This window comes from Eptatretus burgeri, chromosome 15, assembly GCF_056783735.1.
Source record: "Eptatretus burgeri isolate ZD-2024b chromosome 15, Ebu_testis_v1, whole genome shotgun sequence".
Lineage (NCBI taxonomy): Eukaryota > Metazoa > Chordata > Myxini > Myxiniformes > Myxinidae > Eptatretus > Eptatretus burgeri.
Genome location: NC_140975.1, coordinates 42,751,864 through 42,771,215, shown reverse-complemented (window position 1 = coordinate 42,771,215; position 19,352 = coordinate 42,751,864). Strand labels below are relative to the sequence as shown.

At 39.8% G+C, this 19,352-nt stretch overlaps 1 protein-coding gene across 3 annotated transcripts in view; it reads left to right on the top strand.

The window, feature by feature from the left end:
• ENDOV (endonuclease V) overlaps positions 1-19,352 on the top strand; it is a 78,565-nt gene that overhangs the window by 34,391 nt on the left and 24,822 nt on the right. For all 3 annotated transcript variants that reach the window (XM_085858133.1, XM_085858131.1, XM_085858132.1), the window contains 2 exons: positions 5,376-5,415; positions 17,371-17,483. In XM_085858133.1, coding sequence (XP_085714259.1) covers positions 5,376-5,415; positions 17,371-17,483 — 153 coding nt within the window. The remainder of the gene's footprint in view (positions 1-5,375; positions 5,416-17,370; positions 17,484-19,352) is intronic.

The window sequence follows — 19,352 nt, the reverse complement described above, 5'->3', positions numbered from 1 at the left end:
ATAAAATATAACAGTGTTATCTTGACATACACATCCATGGATGAGTGAGGGATGGAATGGCATTTCATAGGATGACAGGACCATGGAATAACAATGCTGGGATGGTTTGCAGCACTGTCCACTGGAATGTCATGACATCATCCGGCATGACGAGCGCTTTGACAAAAGTCTATTTTCGACTGCGCCAAATGGAATAAAAGTTGTAAGCAAATGTGAATGGCAAAAGCAGAATTGTAAGACATTGTTAGTTTTGCTGACAAAGTTTGGTGACTATGTCCGAAGTGGTAAGCGAGCAGATATGAAACTGGACAGCAAAACACTGTTGGATTATTTATATAGAAGAGTATGTGAAGATTTACTCGTGGACTGATTGGAAGGACAAAAGCAAGGCATGAAGATAGACACATTTATTCCAGTAAGTGATGAAAACATAAAAGTGGCTAAAAATTTTCAAAAACTTTTTTGCTCTTTTGTTTGTCTGCAAAATATAATGACTCCAAACATAAAGAAACATTGCCAAGAATTCAGTGATGGTGGCACAACTCACCTCAGATCAACAGACAAGCATTCGCAGACACAAAGTATAATTAAGGATTTCCTCCTTACATCGCTACCTGACGCAGTACATCCCTTCATCCCTCCATATTCCTGATATCTCCACATCCACTAACATTCCTAATATCTCCATATCCATGAGCATTCCTGATTTCTCTATCCATAAGCATTCTTAATATCTCCATATCCATAAGCATTTCTGATTTCTCTGTATCCACTAGCATTCTCAACATCCCCATTTCCGTGAGCATTCCCGATTTCTCTGTATCTGCTAGCATTCCTAATATCTCCATATCCATGAGCATTCCTCATTTCTCTGTATCCACGTGCCTTCCCGATTTCTCTGTATCCACGTGCATTCTTGATATCTCTACATGCACAAGCATTCCTGATATCTCTATATCCATGAGCATTCACGATTTCTCTGTGTACACGTGCACTCCTGACATCTTCACATCCATGTGCGTTCCTGATATCTCGATGTCCATGAGCATTCCTGATTTCTCTGTATCTACGTGCATTCCTGATATCTCCACATGCATGAGCATTCCTGATATCTCTATATCCATGAGCATTCACGATTTCTCTGTGTCCACGTGCACTTCTGACATCTCCACATCCATGTGCGTTCCTGATATCTCGCTGTCCATTCACATTCCTAACATCTCAATATCCACATTCACGAGCATTCCTGATATCTCCACATTCACTTACATTCCTGGTATCTCCACATTCACTTGCATTCCTGATATCTCCACATTCACTAGCATTTCTGATATCTCCACCTACATGAGCATTCTTGATTTCTCTACTTCCATGAGCATTCCTAATATCTCCACATGCACGAGCATTCCTGATATCTCTATATCCATGAGCATTCCTGATTTCTCTGTATCCACGTGCATTCTTAATATCTCCACATGCACGAGCATTCCTGATATCTCTATATCCATGAGCATTCCTGATTTCTCTGTATCCACGTGCATTCTTAATATCTCCACATGCACGAGCATTCCTGATATCTCTATATCCATGAGCATTACTGATTTCTCTGTACCCACATGCATGCCATTGGTGAATTGCAAAACTAATGAATGCCAGGAATCCACGTGCATTGTATAATTGAAAAATACAAAATGGTCCCAAATGATAATGAGCATTACTGATTTCTCTGTACCCACATGTATTCCTGATATCTCCACATTCACTTGCATTCCTGATATCTCCACATTCACTAGCATTCCTGATATCTCCACATCCATGAGCATTCCTGATAGCTCCACATCCACGAGCATTCCTGATATCTCCACATCCATGAGCATTCCTAATATTTCTATATAAATGAGCATTCCTGATATCTCAATATCCATGAGCATTCCTGATTTCTCTACATCCATGACCTTTCCTAATATCTCCATATCCATGAGCATTCCTGATTTCTCTGTACCCACATGCATGCCATTGGTGAATTGCAAAACTAATGAATGCCAGGAATCCACGTGCATTGTATAATTGAAAAATACAAAATTGTCCCAAATGATAATGAGCATTACTGATTTCTCTGTACCCACATGTATTCCTGATATCTCCGCATTCACTTGCATTCCTGATATCTCCACATTCACGAGCATTCCTGATATCTCCACATCCATGAGCATTCCTGATATCTCCACATCCACGAGCATTGCTGATATCTCCACATCCATGAGCCTTCCTGATATCTCCACATCCACGAGCATTCCTGATATCTCCACATCCACGAGCATTCCTGATATCTCCACATCCACGAGCATTCCTGATATCTCCACATTCACTAGCATTCCTGATATCTCCACATTCACTAGCATTCCTGATATCTCCACATCCATGAGAATTCCTGATATCTCCACATCCATGAGCATTCCTGATATCTCCACATCCACGAGCATTCCTGATATCTCCACATCCACGAGCATTCCTGATATCTCCACATCCACGAGCATTCCTGATATCTCCACATTCACTAGCATTCCTGATATCTCCACATTCACTAGCATTCCTGATATCTCCACATCCATGAGAATTCCTGATATCTCCACATCCATGAGCATTCCTGATATCTCCACATCCACGAGCATTCCTGATATCTCCACATCCACGAGCATTCCTGATATCTCCACATCCACGAGCATTCCTGATATCTCCACATTCACTAGCATTCCTGATATCTCCACATTCACTAGCATTCCTGATATCTCCACATCCATGAGAATTCCTGATATCTCCACATCCATGAGCATTCCTGATATCTCCACATCCACGAGCATTCCTGATATCTCCACATCCACGAGCATTCCTGATATCTCCACATCCACGAGCATTCCTGATATCTCCACATTCACTAGCATTCCTAATATTTCTATATAAATGAGCATTCCTGATATCTCAATATCCATGAGCATTCCTGATTTCTCTACATCCATGACCTTTCCTAATATCTCCGTATCCATGAGCATTCCTGATTTCTCTGTATCCATGAGCATTCCTGATTTCTCTATATCCATTCACAATCCTGATATCTCTCTCCATTATCATTCGTGATATCCCTATATCCACAAGCAGTCCTGGAGAAATAACTTCTATTCTTGTCTTTGCTACCAGAGAGTGATATGTTGATGTATGGAAAACTCCAAAGTAACACCCAAACGAACATAACACTGGAGACACCGGCAAAACCTTCAGTATTAAAATTTATGAATCTTGTGTTATTTATCATTGACAAATGAAACAAAAGTATTGAATCATTGTTACCTTTTGGAAGTATTTAGGTGTTTACGAGTTGATCGCAATGGAAACACTTTGATTGTGAGAATACCTTGAGCTTATGTTTGAATTCTAACAACCCAGGCCAGGAATTTGAATTCGATTTATAAGTCCGTGGCATTATTGGGATAAAAGCAAATAATTCTAAGATTTAACAAAAATCAGATGTGTTGCTTTAACTTGCTGCTATGAGCCGATGCATCCATTCAAATATTTACATGGATTTGGCAGCGGCAGCAACAAACCCTTGTGGTGATTCGATCACAACCCACCACCCAGAGCGTCAGTGGTACAAAGCTGCTGGACAGCCAGGTAGGTTGATGGATTGAACCACAAAAGGGAGCAAGACATGGGTGCACAGGCTGTTCCTGGCGGGAAATAATCGGTCACTGGCAGAGACGGATTTTCCCGTCTATTACACAAAATTAAATTGAAATAATATCTACCATGGAAACCGTCCTCATTTTTCCAACAGTACGAGAGGTGATTGAAGGAATGCATGACTTTAGATAGCTGACGAATAGCTTGGTGCCACCAGGGTCGACACCAAGAGGAAATAACAATTCCACCTGCTTCAGAAATTCGAATCTGAAATCCCCAATGTTACAGCAGTGGTTTCCCCGCGTGATTATTGCTGTCCGGAAGGTAATTTTTTTTTTTTTGCAAAATTTATGCTTTTAATCCAGCGCTACACTTCTCTCATTCCCAACTCGAATTTTGCTGCAGTGCATTTTTGTCCTATATCAAATAGTCCGTGACAATACTAATACAATTCGAGAGAACAAAATAATGATTTCATTGGAATACTGCAACACAAGGAAATACAAGGAACTTGGATGCAGGAGGAGGCCATTTGGCCGACAATGGCTGCACTCTATCAACACCGCCTTCATTTAATGCATAAGCTTATCTACTTAATTTCACCGGATGTGGGGGTAGTGGAGGTGGAGGAGAGGAGAACATTGGGTCACATGGACATCACCAAAGTATATATATATATATATATATATATATATATATATATATATATATATATATATATATATATATATATATATATATATATATATATATATATATATATATATATACTGTATATATATATACAATGAGAAAAATGAAAAGTCCGAAAGTAGATTCACCTTTTGAGGAGACCCTCATACAGACATCACAATTGTGACTCATGTATACATTCATCCATCCATACCTAGATTACCCACAAGTCTTGTCAATGTCCATGTAACTCTATCTCCAATGCTTCTCGCCTCCTAGATACCTATCTAATTCCAGTTTAGATCTACCTACTGTTTCTGTTGCTACTACCTTTCCAGGAAGACCATTACACACTACTTTCTGAGTGAAAGACCCCTGCCTTGCTTCCGGCTGCATTATCCTCTTTACTCTGAGTGTGGCCCATAGTCCTGTCGCTGTCATGTTTTTTTTTTGTTTTGTTTTGTTTGCTTAATAAGCTTTTTTTGTTTATTATTATTTTTTGTTTGTTTAAGTTTTTTTTTTTTGTTTAAGTTTTTTTTTTTTTGTTTGTTTAATTGATGGGAGCAGGCAAGTGGAATAGTCACCTTAATATGTTGTATCCCCCCCCTTTATTTATTTACTTTTTTGTTCATGGGTGTTCAAAATCAAGGCTCATTGAAGAGTCATGAGACAGAGGGTCTTTTCTTTATCCTTGCAATACCGTTAGCCACAAGATTCGGATAAGAAGGTAATATAGCTCATCAAAACACATACAATGTTGTCAGATTCTCCATAAATATCACTTGTTATACTTTCATTATACTCTAACACAACACAAAGATACAAATATTTCCTAGGCTCCTTGCATTTGTTGTCAGATATCGTCATCCTTCTTAGCGTTAATGTTTTTTAATTTTTCATTCTTAGCGTTTGGACAGCTTGACCCGGAAGCTAGCTGGCCACCATGCAAGGAGTGACGGCCATTAACCTGTGCTCATGATCTCAAGCAACGTTTTCTTACTGACCTTATATTTTCTATTTTCCAGGTGATTTTTGTTGATGGCAATGGAGTTCTACATCCCAGAGGTCAGAATGTTTGCTCTTTTAGTCATTATTATCAAGCTGTCATATTGTTTTCTGAATGCTCTTTTTTGAACTTTGGCCTATGAGGGTTTCCTAATTGAGTTTGCTGAGCCTGCAGGTCAGTCAGTATGAAGGGCATTCAAAATCAAATGTTCTTGGAATAAGATGGCTGTACTCACAGTCATCCATGAAATTCCCTTTTAATTTTCCATGTACTTAAATGAAAATGAGTAAGAACTTTTCAACTAATAAAATGCAATACATGATCCCACGAATTATAAACAGTATTTCTCATACTTATGTGTATTAAAAAAAAAAGCTGACTGTTCCTTCAACTATTGTATCTCCTGATAAGTTTTAGAAATCCCCACTTCATTTAAAGGTCCCCTGACATGCAAAACTTTCTGGTTATTTATATATTAACTTGACCTTCCTCGTGAAGAAATCACCCATGTTTTTTTTTTAAATCAAAAATGGGATAATTGGAGCAATATTTCGATCATTTCTGGTGCCTTTCACAACTTGCTATGCCCCACCCATAAAAAAAGTTGACTTCAGCGAACCGCAGCATTGACGTCACATATAGAAAATCGCACAGAGTGGATTGACTCGAGATCTCTAGAGTCTAGACCAGCGTTTCTCAACCTTTTTACCCTTGTGGAACCCTTGAAATAGTTTTCATGTCTCAGGGAACCCCTGCATAAAAATTATTATATACCATTATTAATATCTTGCTCTTTTATATTTTTATCGTAGTTCACGTGGTAAATATAATATATTTTTTTTCTGATACCTGGTTTAAGGAAAAAAATGACCCCCTTTTTGTCAAATTTATTTGCAATGAAAAAAAAACAAACATACTGCTCGTTTATGAGACCTCACGTTTATGAGATCGTTTATGAGATCGTTTATGAGAGGTTTTAATTCACAAAAAAAATTATTTATTTATTTTTTTGGTTTGAAAACGTCATTACCTTCGCAAACTTCGTTTGATGAAGGTATTGTATTGACCCCTGTGTATTTATTTATTGGTAAATATGTGTTCGAACAACATTACGCAAAAACTACTGAACCGATTTGCATGAAATTTTCAGAGATGATGTGCGGTTACTCAAGGACGCCAGGCGAAGCTTTTGGGAGCAATCGGATTAAATGTCAAGCTAATTGATTAAATAATTGATTAAATCAATTAAAGTTGATCAACTTGATCAACAAAACTTAAACAAATAAAGCTGAAGCAATAAAGGTAAACAGAAGAACTAACCTTGAGAGAGAGACTTTGCGCTAGGAAGCACAGAGAAGATAGATGGACACCGTGCATGCATCCCGTACTTGAGTCAGTCACTCAATGATACACGAATCCGCCGCGTACAGGACGTCCACTAACCAGTGAGGGCGGTTTCACACTGGTGCCATATAGACATCGTTAAATACATTCCCTATGGTTGTTATAATTGTAAATAATATAAGAGGTCGAAGCCTCTATTATAATAACCAAGGAGTTTCCAACAATATGCCATACGTGTATAGTAAAATTACGAATATTAAATCAAACAAAAACTACTCAAAAATACATTAGCCTATTTATTACTGTTTCTCGCAGAACCCCTAGCGACCTCTTGCGGAACCCTAGGGTTCCGGGGAACCCCGGTTGATAAACACTGGCCTAGACTAGTCTGATAAATCCGTCGGCCGTCCGACTAGTCCGATAAATCTGTCGTCCGTCCGACTCGGCTGATAAATCCGTCGTCCATCCGACTAGGCCGATAAATCTGACGTGCTGTAGCTTTCTTTTATTATTCTCTTTTCTTCATTGTTTTCTACTGCCGCTACATGACGACAGTAGGAATAAAATAAATAAAAATGCAACAGAACGTCAGATTTATCGGACTACTCGAGACAATTGTGTCACAAGGTGTGTTCTGCACACAAGTTTTCATCGTATCCGGACAGAGAGATTGCTCTGCCATAGACAGAGATTGCTTCGTTTTATGCGCGGAGAGATACGGCCGATGACATGGGCCGCCCTTGTTTGTGATTAATTCGCCGCGATGCAACATGTCTGATAAGCTGCGCTGGTCACGTCACCTCACTAAAATATTTCTGATATCGAGCAGTATGCAAGTCGAATTTACATTATTGAATTACGAATAGGATTTACTCTAACCAGTTGTTATTACCAAGTCTTCCTTCGATGTCCTCCCAATCATCATGAACTCTGGGAATTTCATCACCATTTTCCTCTGCTTGTTCTGCTTCGGGCTCGAACTGGTAAGGCCGTATTTCATTTCCAGCTGCCTGAACTTCACTTCCCGCGACTACGTTATCCGACAATTCTCCATGTGATTCAGACCAAAATCCTTCATTTCTCTCACACTCGCTGTCGTTACCAGACAAATCAAAATCCATGTCATCCATTATTCAAAAGCAAATATTCGATTTTTTTTTAAAGCAGAAATGAACGAAGCGATTGATTCGACCAATCGAATGTAGAAACACACAGAAAGCCAATAGAATCACGTAGACCACCAACCCGAGTAATTTACGTGCAGCCTTTGTTATCCTGAAGTTGATGTCATGTGGGTTACGCCGCTTTCAGGAGAATTTTTAGGGGCGTTCCCGAAGAGGTTTGTTTTTTGAATTTTACATTTTACAGAATGAGTATTGTGAAAAAACATTTTCAGATCTGAAATCACGATGAAAAACTCCTATAGGACATATATAAATGAAATTTCAGTACTTTTGCATGTCAGGGGACCTTTAAAGTACAAAGCTGAGTATTTGTCCATGGAGCTCATTAACTCCCTCTTATCCAACTGTACTTACCCCAAAAGCACAATAATGTTTATTGATATTAAGTGTCTTCATCATTATTACCTCTTAATGTTATTTTTATTTTTTTCTTCAACATCGTCCTTTCCGTTATATGTGATCAGTTTGAATCTACCCATTGAAGGCTCCTCAATGATGAAGCCTCTTGTGACTGCTATATGATGAAGGAAGGGTCTTGACTATTTCAGGTGGTTATTCTCATAATAGTCAGGCATGAAGCCGTGAGATATTCACAAGATACGTTACTTTCAGTGCTTTGTATAAACTAATATTTTGTATTAGTATCATGGTGTTACAACCTGCATTAACGAAATGGTACGGCACAGTATAGGGAGAGCAATGGTGGGAGAGGGTTGGGAGACAAAGGGTGTGTGTGTGTGTGTGAGAGTGTGTATATGCGTATGTGTCGCGGGGGGGGGGGGTGGGGGGAGGGGTGTTTGGGTGGGAATGTTGCGATAGCCTAATAGCAATCATGTTCCTGTCATGAGCAACAGCGGGAAGAAGATTTGCTAAATTTTGCAATCGATTGGATTAAATACAAGTGAGTTTGTATAAACGGAAACAAATAGAGACCGAATTGCAAAACTACCCGAGAACTCTGCAAGCCCAGGGACGGCTGCTCGAGCACGGATAGCTCGCAAACCCCCCTGGCTAGGATCTGCAAGGCATGGCAGCACTTTCCCTGGCCTGTTTGCTTTGCAAACATCAGTTGTGCAATGCCTTTCCTTTTTCAGCTTCAATTCCAGCAGGTGATATTGCATTTTGCACCCACTTGTGGTCCCCTCCATTAAAACATGCAATTGCAGCACGTTGCCATTTGTTCTCTCTTCACTTGGGTTATATTATCGGTCTGCTCATTTTGCAACCACCGTTTCTCAAGAAGGAGATGTATTTTTTTTATCACCAGGACAACATCTCTTGTAGTACGTACATTCTATTGAAGCAGTTCAAAAAGTTGGAACAAGGACGTTTTTGAACTGCTGTTTATTTTATTATTTATTTTTGCTCATTAGACACTTCCACGTACCCTGCATTCTGCCATTAATTTCATGAATGTGATATTGTATGTCCCAGTGTATAATCCAGGTTTCTGCATCACACGATGATGGATCTTACTAAAATTGAACATGAGAGGTGTCATCAAGATTTTATGTAAAGAAAGTGTCAGGTCCAAGCAATTCGTAAACCGGATGATGGTCGTGTATGGCAAAAAACCGGATGCACCTTCTTTTTCTACAGTAGTTAAATGGACAATGAGCATATATGTGAGTCCCTTGGAGATGATCCCAGGTCAGGATTGGCCACAGACTAATGAATATGTATGTTATGTCGTTTGTATGATGTAAATTTTTTGTGATGAAGTTTATATTTTATGTGACTGCTGTTTTGGAAAGGATTCCTTAAACGGTTCATGGCATTGGATGTGAGTGCTTTCATCAAAGGTATTCAATTGCCACACGGATGGATTTATTGGTCATTGTTTATTTATTTATTGCATAAAATGACTGGGAAGATGAATTTTGTGATTTTACATGATCAATAAAATTAGGTTAAAGCCTAAAGACCTACAAGCTATTGCCAAAGTTGAGGCGTTAAACGTAAATGACCACTGAGTTAAAGTGGCTGATTATCCACAGAACTTAGAATTTCCCAAGGCAACATTTTCACTATCATCCACAGACACTTGTGCATGTTATGTCTCATCAAAATATGTCCCCCAAGACCCCAGCACCTACTATTGACCACAATTGCTGGCATTATGGCGTGAGCTTCCCCAACTGTTCAACATAGATCCAGCCAACTTTATCACTCATCTGATAACTGGTGAGGAAACCTGGCTTCACCCGTGGGATCCTGATACCAAATAGGAATGCATGCTATGAGGGTAAATGGGGCCACAACTACTCAATGCATTTTTGTGCCAAACCTTTATCCAGCATGATAATGGCCTCTTTTCTGGGATACCAAGGGAATCCTTCTGATTGTTACTATACCCCTCACAAAACTATCTTCTCAGGGAGATGCGACATCAGCCTCAATGCAGAAATTGTGGCAGATCATCAAGGACAAATTGTGAGGGATGTTGACATGAAGGTTTGCTCCTTCACAAGAACGAATCTGTGCATAAGGCCCTTGTTTGCATAGACTGCCGACCACGTCTGTAGCTTCAGGCATCTCATAGATCATCCTCCAAACAGTCCAGAGTTGACCATCAGTTACTATTATCTGTTTCGACATTTGAAGTCCCTCCTGAGTCACCACCGCAATTCACCGATGTGAAACTGACTGAAGCAATCACGATGTATCTGAAGGAGCAATCGGAAAATGTCTATTTTTCTGCCATAGACCTTTTTGAAGGAGAAACGAGAGCAAGTGTATTGAAGTCAAGGGACACTATAATTGAAAAATACAAAAAGGATTTTCGTATCTTGGATGATCTCGAGTGTCTTTTTTTCTTCCGTAACCTTTTATGCTCTCCTCCCAAATGTGAAAGACTGAAAAGTTGCTCAATCGTGATAATCAGGTTCACTTGAGGTCACGTGACTTCCGTTCGCCATAAGCAGATGTCATTTAATTGCATTATTCTTCTCGAATAAATGCAAAGCGATGACAAATGCCACGACGGAAGGAGAGCAGAGTGGGCAAGTTAATGTTAGATTGATAGATCACAGAGAAGGAAAATTGGCAAATAACCAAGCCACGATATTAATAGGTTGCCACTTTGGCAGCTAATGAGAGTCAACAACCCAGTGTAGACATTTTACATTTTAAATTGCGTTTTCCATTCTTCGCATTAGTGCAAATGTCGGTGTTGTTTTTAGCTGAATGCAGCACAACTTTGCTGTCAAAAGTGGGGGACCGTTTCCTTATATTTGTCACGTTTTCATCGCCCTCACAATTGGCTGTATGGCTCACAAGGCAATCCCTAACCTGCTTCTCTAAATTAATTACCTACGCCACCGAAGGTGCATGGAGGTTGTTTTCACCCCTGTTTGTTTGTCTATTTGTCCATTTGTCTCTGAGTAGGATATCTGAAGAAGTTATGGACATATTCGGCTGAAACTTGGTGGACTGGTTGGGTGTGTGATTTTGGCGAAGACAAATTCACTCGAATTTGGCAAAGATCCGGATCAAGATCCGATAATTTTTTAAGTGATTCTTTACCATTCAGAGATAGGGCCAAACACTATATACAGTGCCGTAAGAAAATCTACACCCCCTTTCAAAATTTTCACCTTGTTTTGCCTTATAGCCTGGAATTAAATTGCATTAAATCAGACTTTTTCCACCTTTATTTACACATCGTAACCCACAACTTCCAAGTGAAAAACAAATTCTACAAGTTTCAGAAAATTAATTAAAAATACAAAACTAGAATATCATGGTTGGATAAGTATCCACCCCCTTAAAATAGCAATTGAAAATTAGCTCAGGTGAAACCAATCACCTTTAAAATCACACACCAAATTAATTGGCCTCCACCTGTGTTAAATTGTAGCGATTCTGATTATTTCAGAATAAAATCAGCTGTTAGTGTAGGTTTCCTCTGTTGGAGAGTGCATTTCATAGCAAAGACTCAACCATGAGACCCAAAGAGCTTTCAAAAGACCTCCGGGATAAAGTTGTGGAAAGGCACAGATCAGGGGATGGGTATAAAATATTTCAAAGGCCTTGAATATCCCTTGGAGCACAGTCAAGCCAACCATTAAGAAGTGGAAGGGGTATGTTACCACCAAGATTCTGCCTAAATCAGGCCATCCCTCCAAATTAGATGACCAAGCAAGGAGGAGACTGATCACAGAGGCTACACCAAAAGTCCAATGGCAACTTTAAAAGAGCTACATGCCTTTATGACAAAGACTGGTCATTGTGTATAAGTGACAATATACCAAGCACTCCACAAGTCTGGCCTGTACGGTACGGTGGCAAGAAGGAAGCTATTGCTCAAAAAAGCTCACCTTGAGTCCATTTGAGGTATGCAAAAAACACAGTCTGGAGATTCTGAAGCCAGATGGCCAATTTTTTTTTGGTATGATGGAACTTTTTGGCCCAATTACAAAACGTTACATTTGGTGCAAACCCAACACAGAACATCATCAAAAGAACACCATCCCTACTGTGAAACATGGTGGTGACAGCATCATGTTTTGGAGATGATTCTCATCAGCAGGGACTGGAGCACTTGTCAGGATAGAAGGGAAAATGGATGGAGCACAATACAGAAAAATCCGAGAGGAAAACCTGCTGCTCTCTGCAAGGAAGTTGAAAATGCGATGGAAGTTCACCTTTCATCATGACAATGACCCGAAGCACACAGCCAAAACTACACTGCAGTGGCTAAGGAACAAAAATATAAATGTCCTTGAGTGGCCCAGTCAGAGCCCCGACCTCAATCCAATCAAAATCTGTGGCATGACTTAAAGATTGCTGTCCATCAACCCTCCCCGTGCAATTTGACCGAGCTTGAACAGTTTTGTTCAGAAGAATGGGAAAATATTGCTCAATCAAGGTGTGCAAATTCACACCTTGATTCACATACAGCTCAATACAGCTGTAATTGCTGTCAAAGGTGCTTCCAGCAAGTATTAACTCGGGGGGATGGACACTTATCCAACCAAGATATTCTCGTTTTGTCTTTTTAATTAATTTTCTGAAATTTGTACAATTTGTTTTTCACTTGGAAGTTGTGGGTCACGATGTGTAAATGAAGGTGGGAAAAGTCTGATTTAATACAATTTCATTCCAGGCTACAAGGCAACTAAAGGTGAAAATTTTGAGTGGGGCGTATATTGTGTGTGTGTGTGTGTGTGTGTGTGTGTGTGTGTGTGTGTGTGTGTGTGTGTGTGTGTGTGTGTGTGTGTGTGTGTGTATATATATATATATATATATATATATATATATATATATATATATATATATATATATATATATATATATATATATATATATATATATATATATATATATATATATATATGTAGAGCCTGGTGTTGGCGCAGTGGTTAGGGCAGCAGCTTGGGATCCAAAAGGTCCTGAGTTCAAGTCCCGTTGAGCCACTGAATTAATACACCAGGGGGTTTACTCAGCCTGTCATCCTTCCGAGGTCGGCGAAATGAGTACCAGTATACTGGGCCGGTGTATACCCCGGTTAAAATAGGTGTACCATATCCCTGTGTCGTAAGAGGTGACCAGGGTTGTGTCAGGAAGGGCATCCGGCATAAAACATGTGCCAAATCACGATGCAGATCACACGGATGATCCGCTGTGGCGACCCTGAATGGGAGCAGCCGAAAGAAGAAGAAGATATATATATATATATATATATATATATATATATATATATATATATATATATATATATATATATATATATACACGAGTTACAATACCAATTAATTATTGAAGAAAATCAGACTCAAGAAAAGTTTATGCATTATTTTCCCTTCACACGACTAGGGAGTGGGTTCAGGCAGGTTTTTGAAATGTTATCTAATTTTGAGTTTAGATTTTTGAGATGTTAGACCACTATTTCCCAGCCCCACGTTTCTGTCCATTTCCTCCTCACTGTAATTCGCGGAACATAAGAAGCAGCTTGTGATGCCGATAGATACTCGTTGATGTGGGATCGTATCACCTTGCAATTGAAACCGGAGTCAAAAGCTCTCACTTTGATATGGTGCCCATTGCTGTTTCACCGTCATGGATGATGTCATTGCTGGTAAAGGCTTTGTGCCATCTGTTATAGGAATGCTGAAAGTGAAATACAAACTTGTTGTCAATGGTCCTTTGAGTCTCCTCCTTGCATTTTGTTTTCTCATTTACCTTTATTGCATCGTTCTCTGTGTCTTCATAATTATGCTGCCCAAGTGGCCGTCTCTCGGAGCCAAACCGGTGAAATGAAATTGGTACCGTAGTATGACAATTTACGTCTTGTAACAATTTGGTTATTGCCATCTGTGTCGCAAAATGTCTTGGCTACAAAATTATTAGGAAATAATTTTGTTTGGAACTTGCTTTATAGTTGAAGGTCAGCCTTTTAGGCAATGGTCAGGATTTGGATCATAAAGAATACCTTCATTAGCATCCCAGTACAAGAGATTATCTGAATAATAATCACTTGGCCAAGCAACTGCTAAATAAAGGTTGCATTTTATCTTAATTGTTTCCAGTTGCAGATTTTTGGGCCTCTAATGGCTGACAGGCAGGGTAAGCAATGGCAAACCACCCAACATAGCTGAAGACTTGTCCAGAAACTGCTTCGGCAGCACTGATGCTCTGTCAAGAGTCTGGTACATTGATGATGGTGATGATGATTACCTCCAGGGAGCGTGACTCTCAATTCATCACGATGGAGTTTGGTCGGCGTCCTATCACAATATCTTACAAAACCTAAACTTGTGTGATGATATATCGCAATCTGAGGACTGAATGAAAGAGAAAAATCTACAACTTCTGCATGACAACCACCTACTTTCCTGGTACAGGTTTCTTGTATTGCCGCATATCGGCCAATCCTGCATGCTCCAAGGAGCACAGAAAAAAGATCAGGAATCTGGCATCGTCCATCTCGGCTGTGCTATCGATGTGAATGAAATGCTTTAAGAAATGGACAGACTTGAGATACCTTATGATGTTTTGGTGTGTTACCATCTTGAAGCCCAGCAGATAATATCCTCATAGCATAATGGGTGGTATGAGGAAGAAGAGTTGGTTGAATTGGTGAAGATCCAGCAACATGGAAATGATTATCCAGTTTACAGATTTTATATGGAAAAATGAAAAGCAGAACAAGAATAAAAGTACAACCTGTCAAAAGCTGCAGGAATTAGATCAACAGCCTTTCAGCCGCCTTATGATAGGTGAACCATGTGTCTTCACGTAATGACAATAAATGCTGAGGATTTCCACAATAATGTTTCACTCCACAGTTTTAAGAAGTGCCCATTGAGACAGAGATGCAGACCATGGTGTCCTAATGTAGTTTGTGACACTTTGTACAAATACTGTCTGCATTAAAAGTTTCTGAGGAGTGGCCAAGAAGCATGATGCCTGCTTGATGTCTGCCACTGGACCTGAATTAAAGACAGTTATGCACTGATGATGCCAACGAACTTCAGTGATGTGAATCCAACTAATTGCTGCTTGCAGTCTTCCAAGTTGTTTTCCAGATAATCTTTCCAAATCGTTGGTAAGAACTCGATGGTCAGTTTCTGATACTTCCAGATTCCTGTGATGTCACATGAAATCGGGAAATGAATCCCTGCATGTAACATTCGGTGGCATTTTTATCTTCTGGATAAAGACCCTTGTCTGTATTGAATCTATAAAAGTGCATGCTGATAAAGAGATGGGCTGTGAAAGGGAAACTGGGCCGTGAGAGGAAGGCAATCATTGGTTTTGATAATAAAATTCTCAAAGATGAACACATAATCTTAACACCACCACCACTACCACTAACAACAACAATAACAAGAGAGTTAATTTAATGCAATGTGCAGTGTTCAAGTATATACTTCAATTTTAACAAAATAATGTATATATTTTTTAAATGCAGAAGTTTAGTGCTACTGAAGCAATCTTTTACACCACTCTTATCCATCACCCGTAGTATAGTAAGATGATGATGAATTGCAGTTTAGGAGATGGAGGATTTCTTGATCACCGTAGAATGCAGCGTCGATCAGAATCTACTTCACCCTGACTCTCTCACTTGCCATGCCCTTTCATACGATGTATATCGACATATAGCATGGTTCTTGGAAGTATTATAGAGGTGATTTGTGTTCTTCGGTGTTCAAGTATATAATTAAAATTAAACACAGATTTAAAGAGGTTTAAAGGCATATAAATAAATTAATTCCACATTTTACAGGCCATTTTCTCCATCGTCTATTACATCACCCTATGTAACACGTTACATTAGTTATTTGTGCCTGTTGTTTGTGTCCTTTTTAACGTCCTCAAAAACAGTAAGTTTCCTGTTTGGAATGATTTTCGATGTTGCTTGACTACCAGACAGGCAGACAGAGTAAAAAGTATTATCTCACTTCTCTCTGCGCATGTACAGTCAGGATGAATTCAGAGACAAAGTGCTATTAAAGGGGAGGTTTGTTTTCCGATTCATGTTCAAAATATAACGTTAAATTTAAATAAGTCGTTCCTCAATCATAAACTGATAAGACAGATGGACATGAACCAATTGCTTAACCCCTTTATTTTTTTGTTCCGCTCCGCGTGAATGGGGTAAGAACAACAACAACAACAACAACAACAACAACAACAACAACAACGATGCTTACATGCAGCATTACTTTTGGTGTCATAACAATTTGTGTGTATAGTCATTGGAACACTTACTTTACTATCTGTCAACCATTAGTTTTGTTCAGGAGGTTATCAGAGCTTGATTGTGTGAATAAACTTGTTCTTGTCTTTACCATCCTCGGTGATGTGCCAAGTACTTGGATTACACCCACACTGCTTGGCCATACCCATCAACTGCAGTTACCTCTCCCATTTAGTCATGTTTTCTCGGTGAGTTTTGGTTAAGGATGATGCTCGTCACTTGAAATGCTTTGATGAGTATCTTTGAGTAATTAATCATTGAAATTTCCCTTCCGGGATGATTCGATTTCTCCTGCTCTGCAGATTGCCCCCTTCCTTTTGTTTTCATCAGCGATGATGGAGCTGTCAGGTTACCAGAATAATAGGCTGAATGTATTACTCATTTGTCTATGACAAGCATCTTTAGGTTTATTAAAACGTTTTCACCTTCCTCTTGCACACTGATAAATGGAGTGGCAGATATTTATTGAGCTCAGAGATTCATAAAACCAGGTGAGATACAAAGATCCAGGGCAATACAATGCTCATCTGCCGATTCTAGGAAAGAAGCGAATCCGTCTACGAAAATTAAACCAAGAGAGGGATAGATGCTGGTGGGTCTGATCGATGAGGATCGAAGTTTAGGGCGAATGGTTATGGAGGCCCAAAAGATAACACACACACACACACAACTGTTGAGGGATAGATTCGCTTGAAAAAGTGGATGGTTACGTGCTATAGGACGGGGTGAGGAGTGAATGCCAATGCATACCTGGTGAATTGTTGTTGCGCGTCGTGCAGGTTTTGGATTGGCATGTCACCTTGGCGTGCTTGTCGACCTGCCGTGCATTGGAGTCGCCAAGGATCTTCTGTGCGTTGATGGTTTGGAGAAAAATGACAACCATCGTGCCAAGGTGGGTGGGGTAGCATGTGGGTAGCACCCACATCTTTGATCTCGTTCAACACCTCTGTAATAGTTCATGTAAGTGTGGCTCGCTTTCTATTCATAGAGCACAAAAAAAGTTTCCTTTTTGCAGGTGGCCATTTATTTTTGACGTGACCCTAATCTTCTTTCCTCTTTTGACGCAAACGTAATGTCATCATGTCCTTTGGAGAAAGTTTATCAGGATGGGAAACTGTTGCCCACGCTTCCGAGAAAGAGCAATTATTTTAGTAGGAAGTGAAAATGATTGGGATAAAATTCATTTCCATTCAACTGTGAGAAAAGATGGCATTTCTCACCTACCCATAGCAAGTGGAACTTCAAGGAAAATGACTTCAAAATAAATCTCCCCCCCCTCATATTTTTGGGGGGGTCCTACTGTGCCAAACGTGAATATAGGAGGATCGTGCACGCACCGTACAAAAGGCTTATATTCCAGGACGACGATCAGGTTGTTAGTTATTTTGGGTTCCATGCTCACTTCTGATATATCTCTGGTTCCTGGTGTAAGAGCTACTCACATATGTTGTGGGTATAGCCTGGGATAGCTCACATTGGGCCTTGAGTATATTCTGTGTTAGCCAAACCTTTATCCTCGTAGCTCAAATCCGAATAGCTTTAACCATAACTTGTACTGGGGGAGAGGGAAGTATATATATTTAATCCCATTTAGATTATCCTGCAAGCTATGTAATGGCAGGGCCCAGAATATACCTGAGATATCATGGGAGCTATCCCAGGCTATACACTAGTAAACGAATGGTTGAAATCAATAGGACGTTGATTGAGGTATGCTTACTAACTTCCATGGGAAGTGAGGAGATGCTGAGGTTTTGGACATTAACCCTTCACTATTTCGTTCCAACGAAGGATTAACGTCCGAAATGTCAAGTTTCTCCTCACTCACCACGATAACTAGCATACCTCAATCAACATCCTGTTGATTTCATCCATTTTTCTACCTGTTCACCAATACAAATCAACACTAAGCCTTCACGAGTTACACTACTTCCACATTATACCCAAGGAAGTTTGTCAGGGACAAGAATCTTCACTGTTACACGAGTTTGGTTTTCGCCAATGTTGAATCTGAGTAAAATTGCCATTCTGGTGTTGTGCCAGAAGGGAGTCCCACAGGGATCACATCATCCTTTAAAAACGATGTCAAGCTGACTGTATGTTTTTTGTACTTGTGTGGATGATCAAGATCCTATGCTATAAACTGTCACACTGGTGGTTTCACATGCAGGTTGATGCATCAATGTGTTTCCCCTCCATTGGAAGGACGTTAAGCCAGAGTATCCGGCTGCTGGCAATAGTCATTGGTCATTGGTCATTTTAGATCCCATGGTGTCCTTCACGTAGAGTAAGTGAGTTATCACCAACACCCTGAACAAATTACAAATTCCTGCCCTGACTGACTGCTGGGAAGGCAATGACAAACTACCCAACAAAACCCTTGTGAAGAGACTGCTTTGGCAACACCAACATTCTGGAAAGGGGATGACGATGACGATGATGATGATGATGATGATAGAAGTCAAGGTTCACTGAAGAGCTTTTTCATTTTCTGTTGTACACAACACATGGCTGCTGGTGGTAACATTAATATGAGTTCCCTTGCAATGAACTTCAACGCAGGAGCCCATGAGGTCAATCATGCCTGTGCGATCATCATCATCATCATCATCATCATCATCATCATCATCATCATCATATCATGCCTTATGCAGAGCGTTGGTGGTGCCGAAGCAGTTTCTGCATCACAATCCTGGTCGGTTCACCACTCCAACTCAGGAAGTCAGGGCAGGAATTTTGTAATTTGTTCATGGTGCCAGCG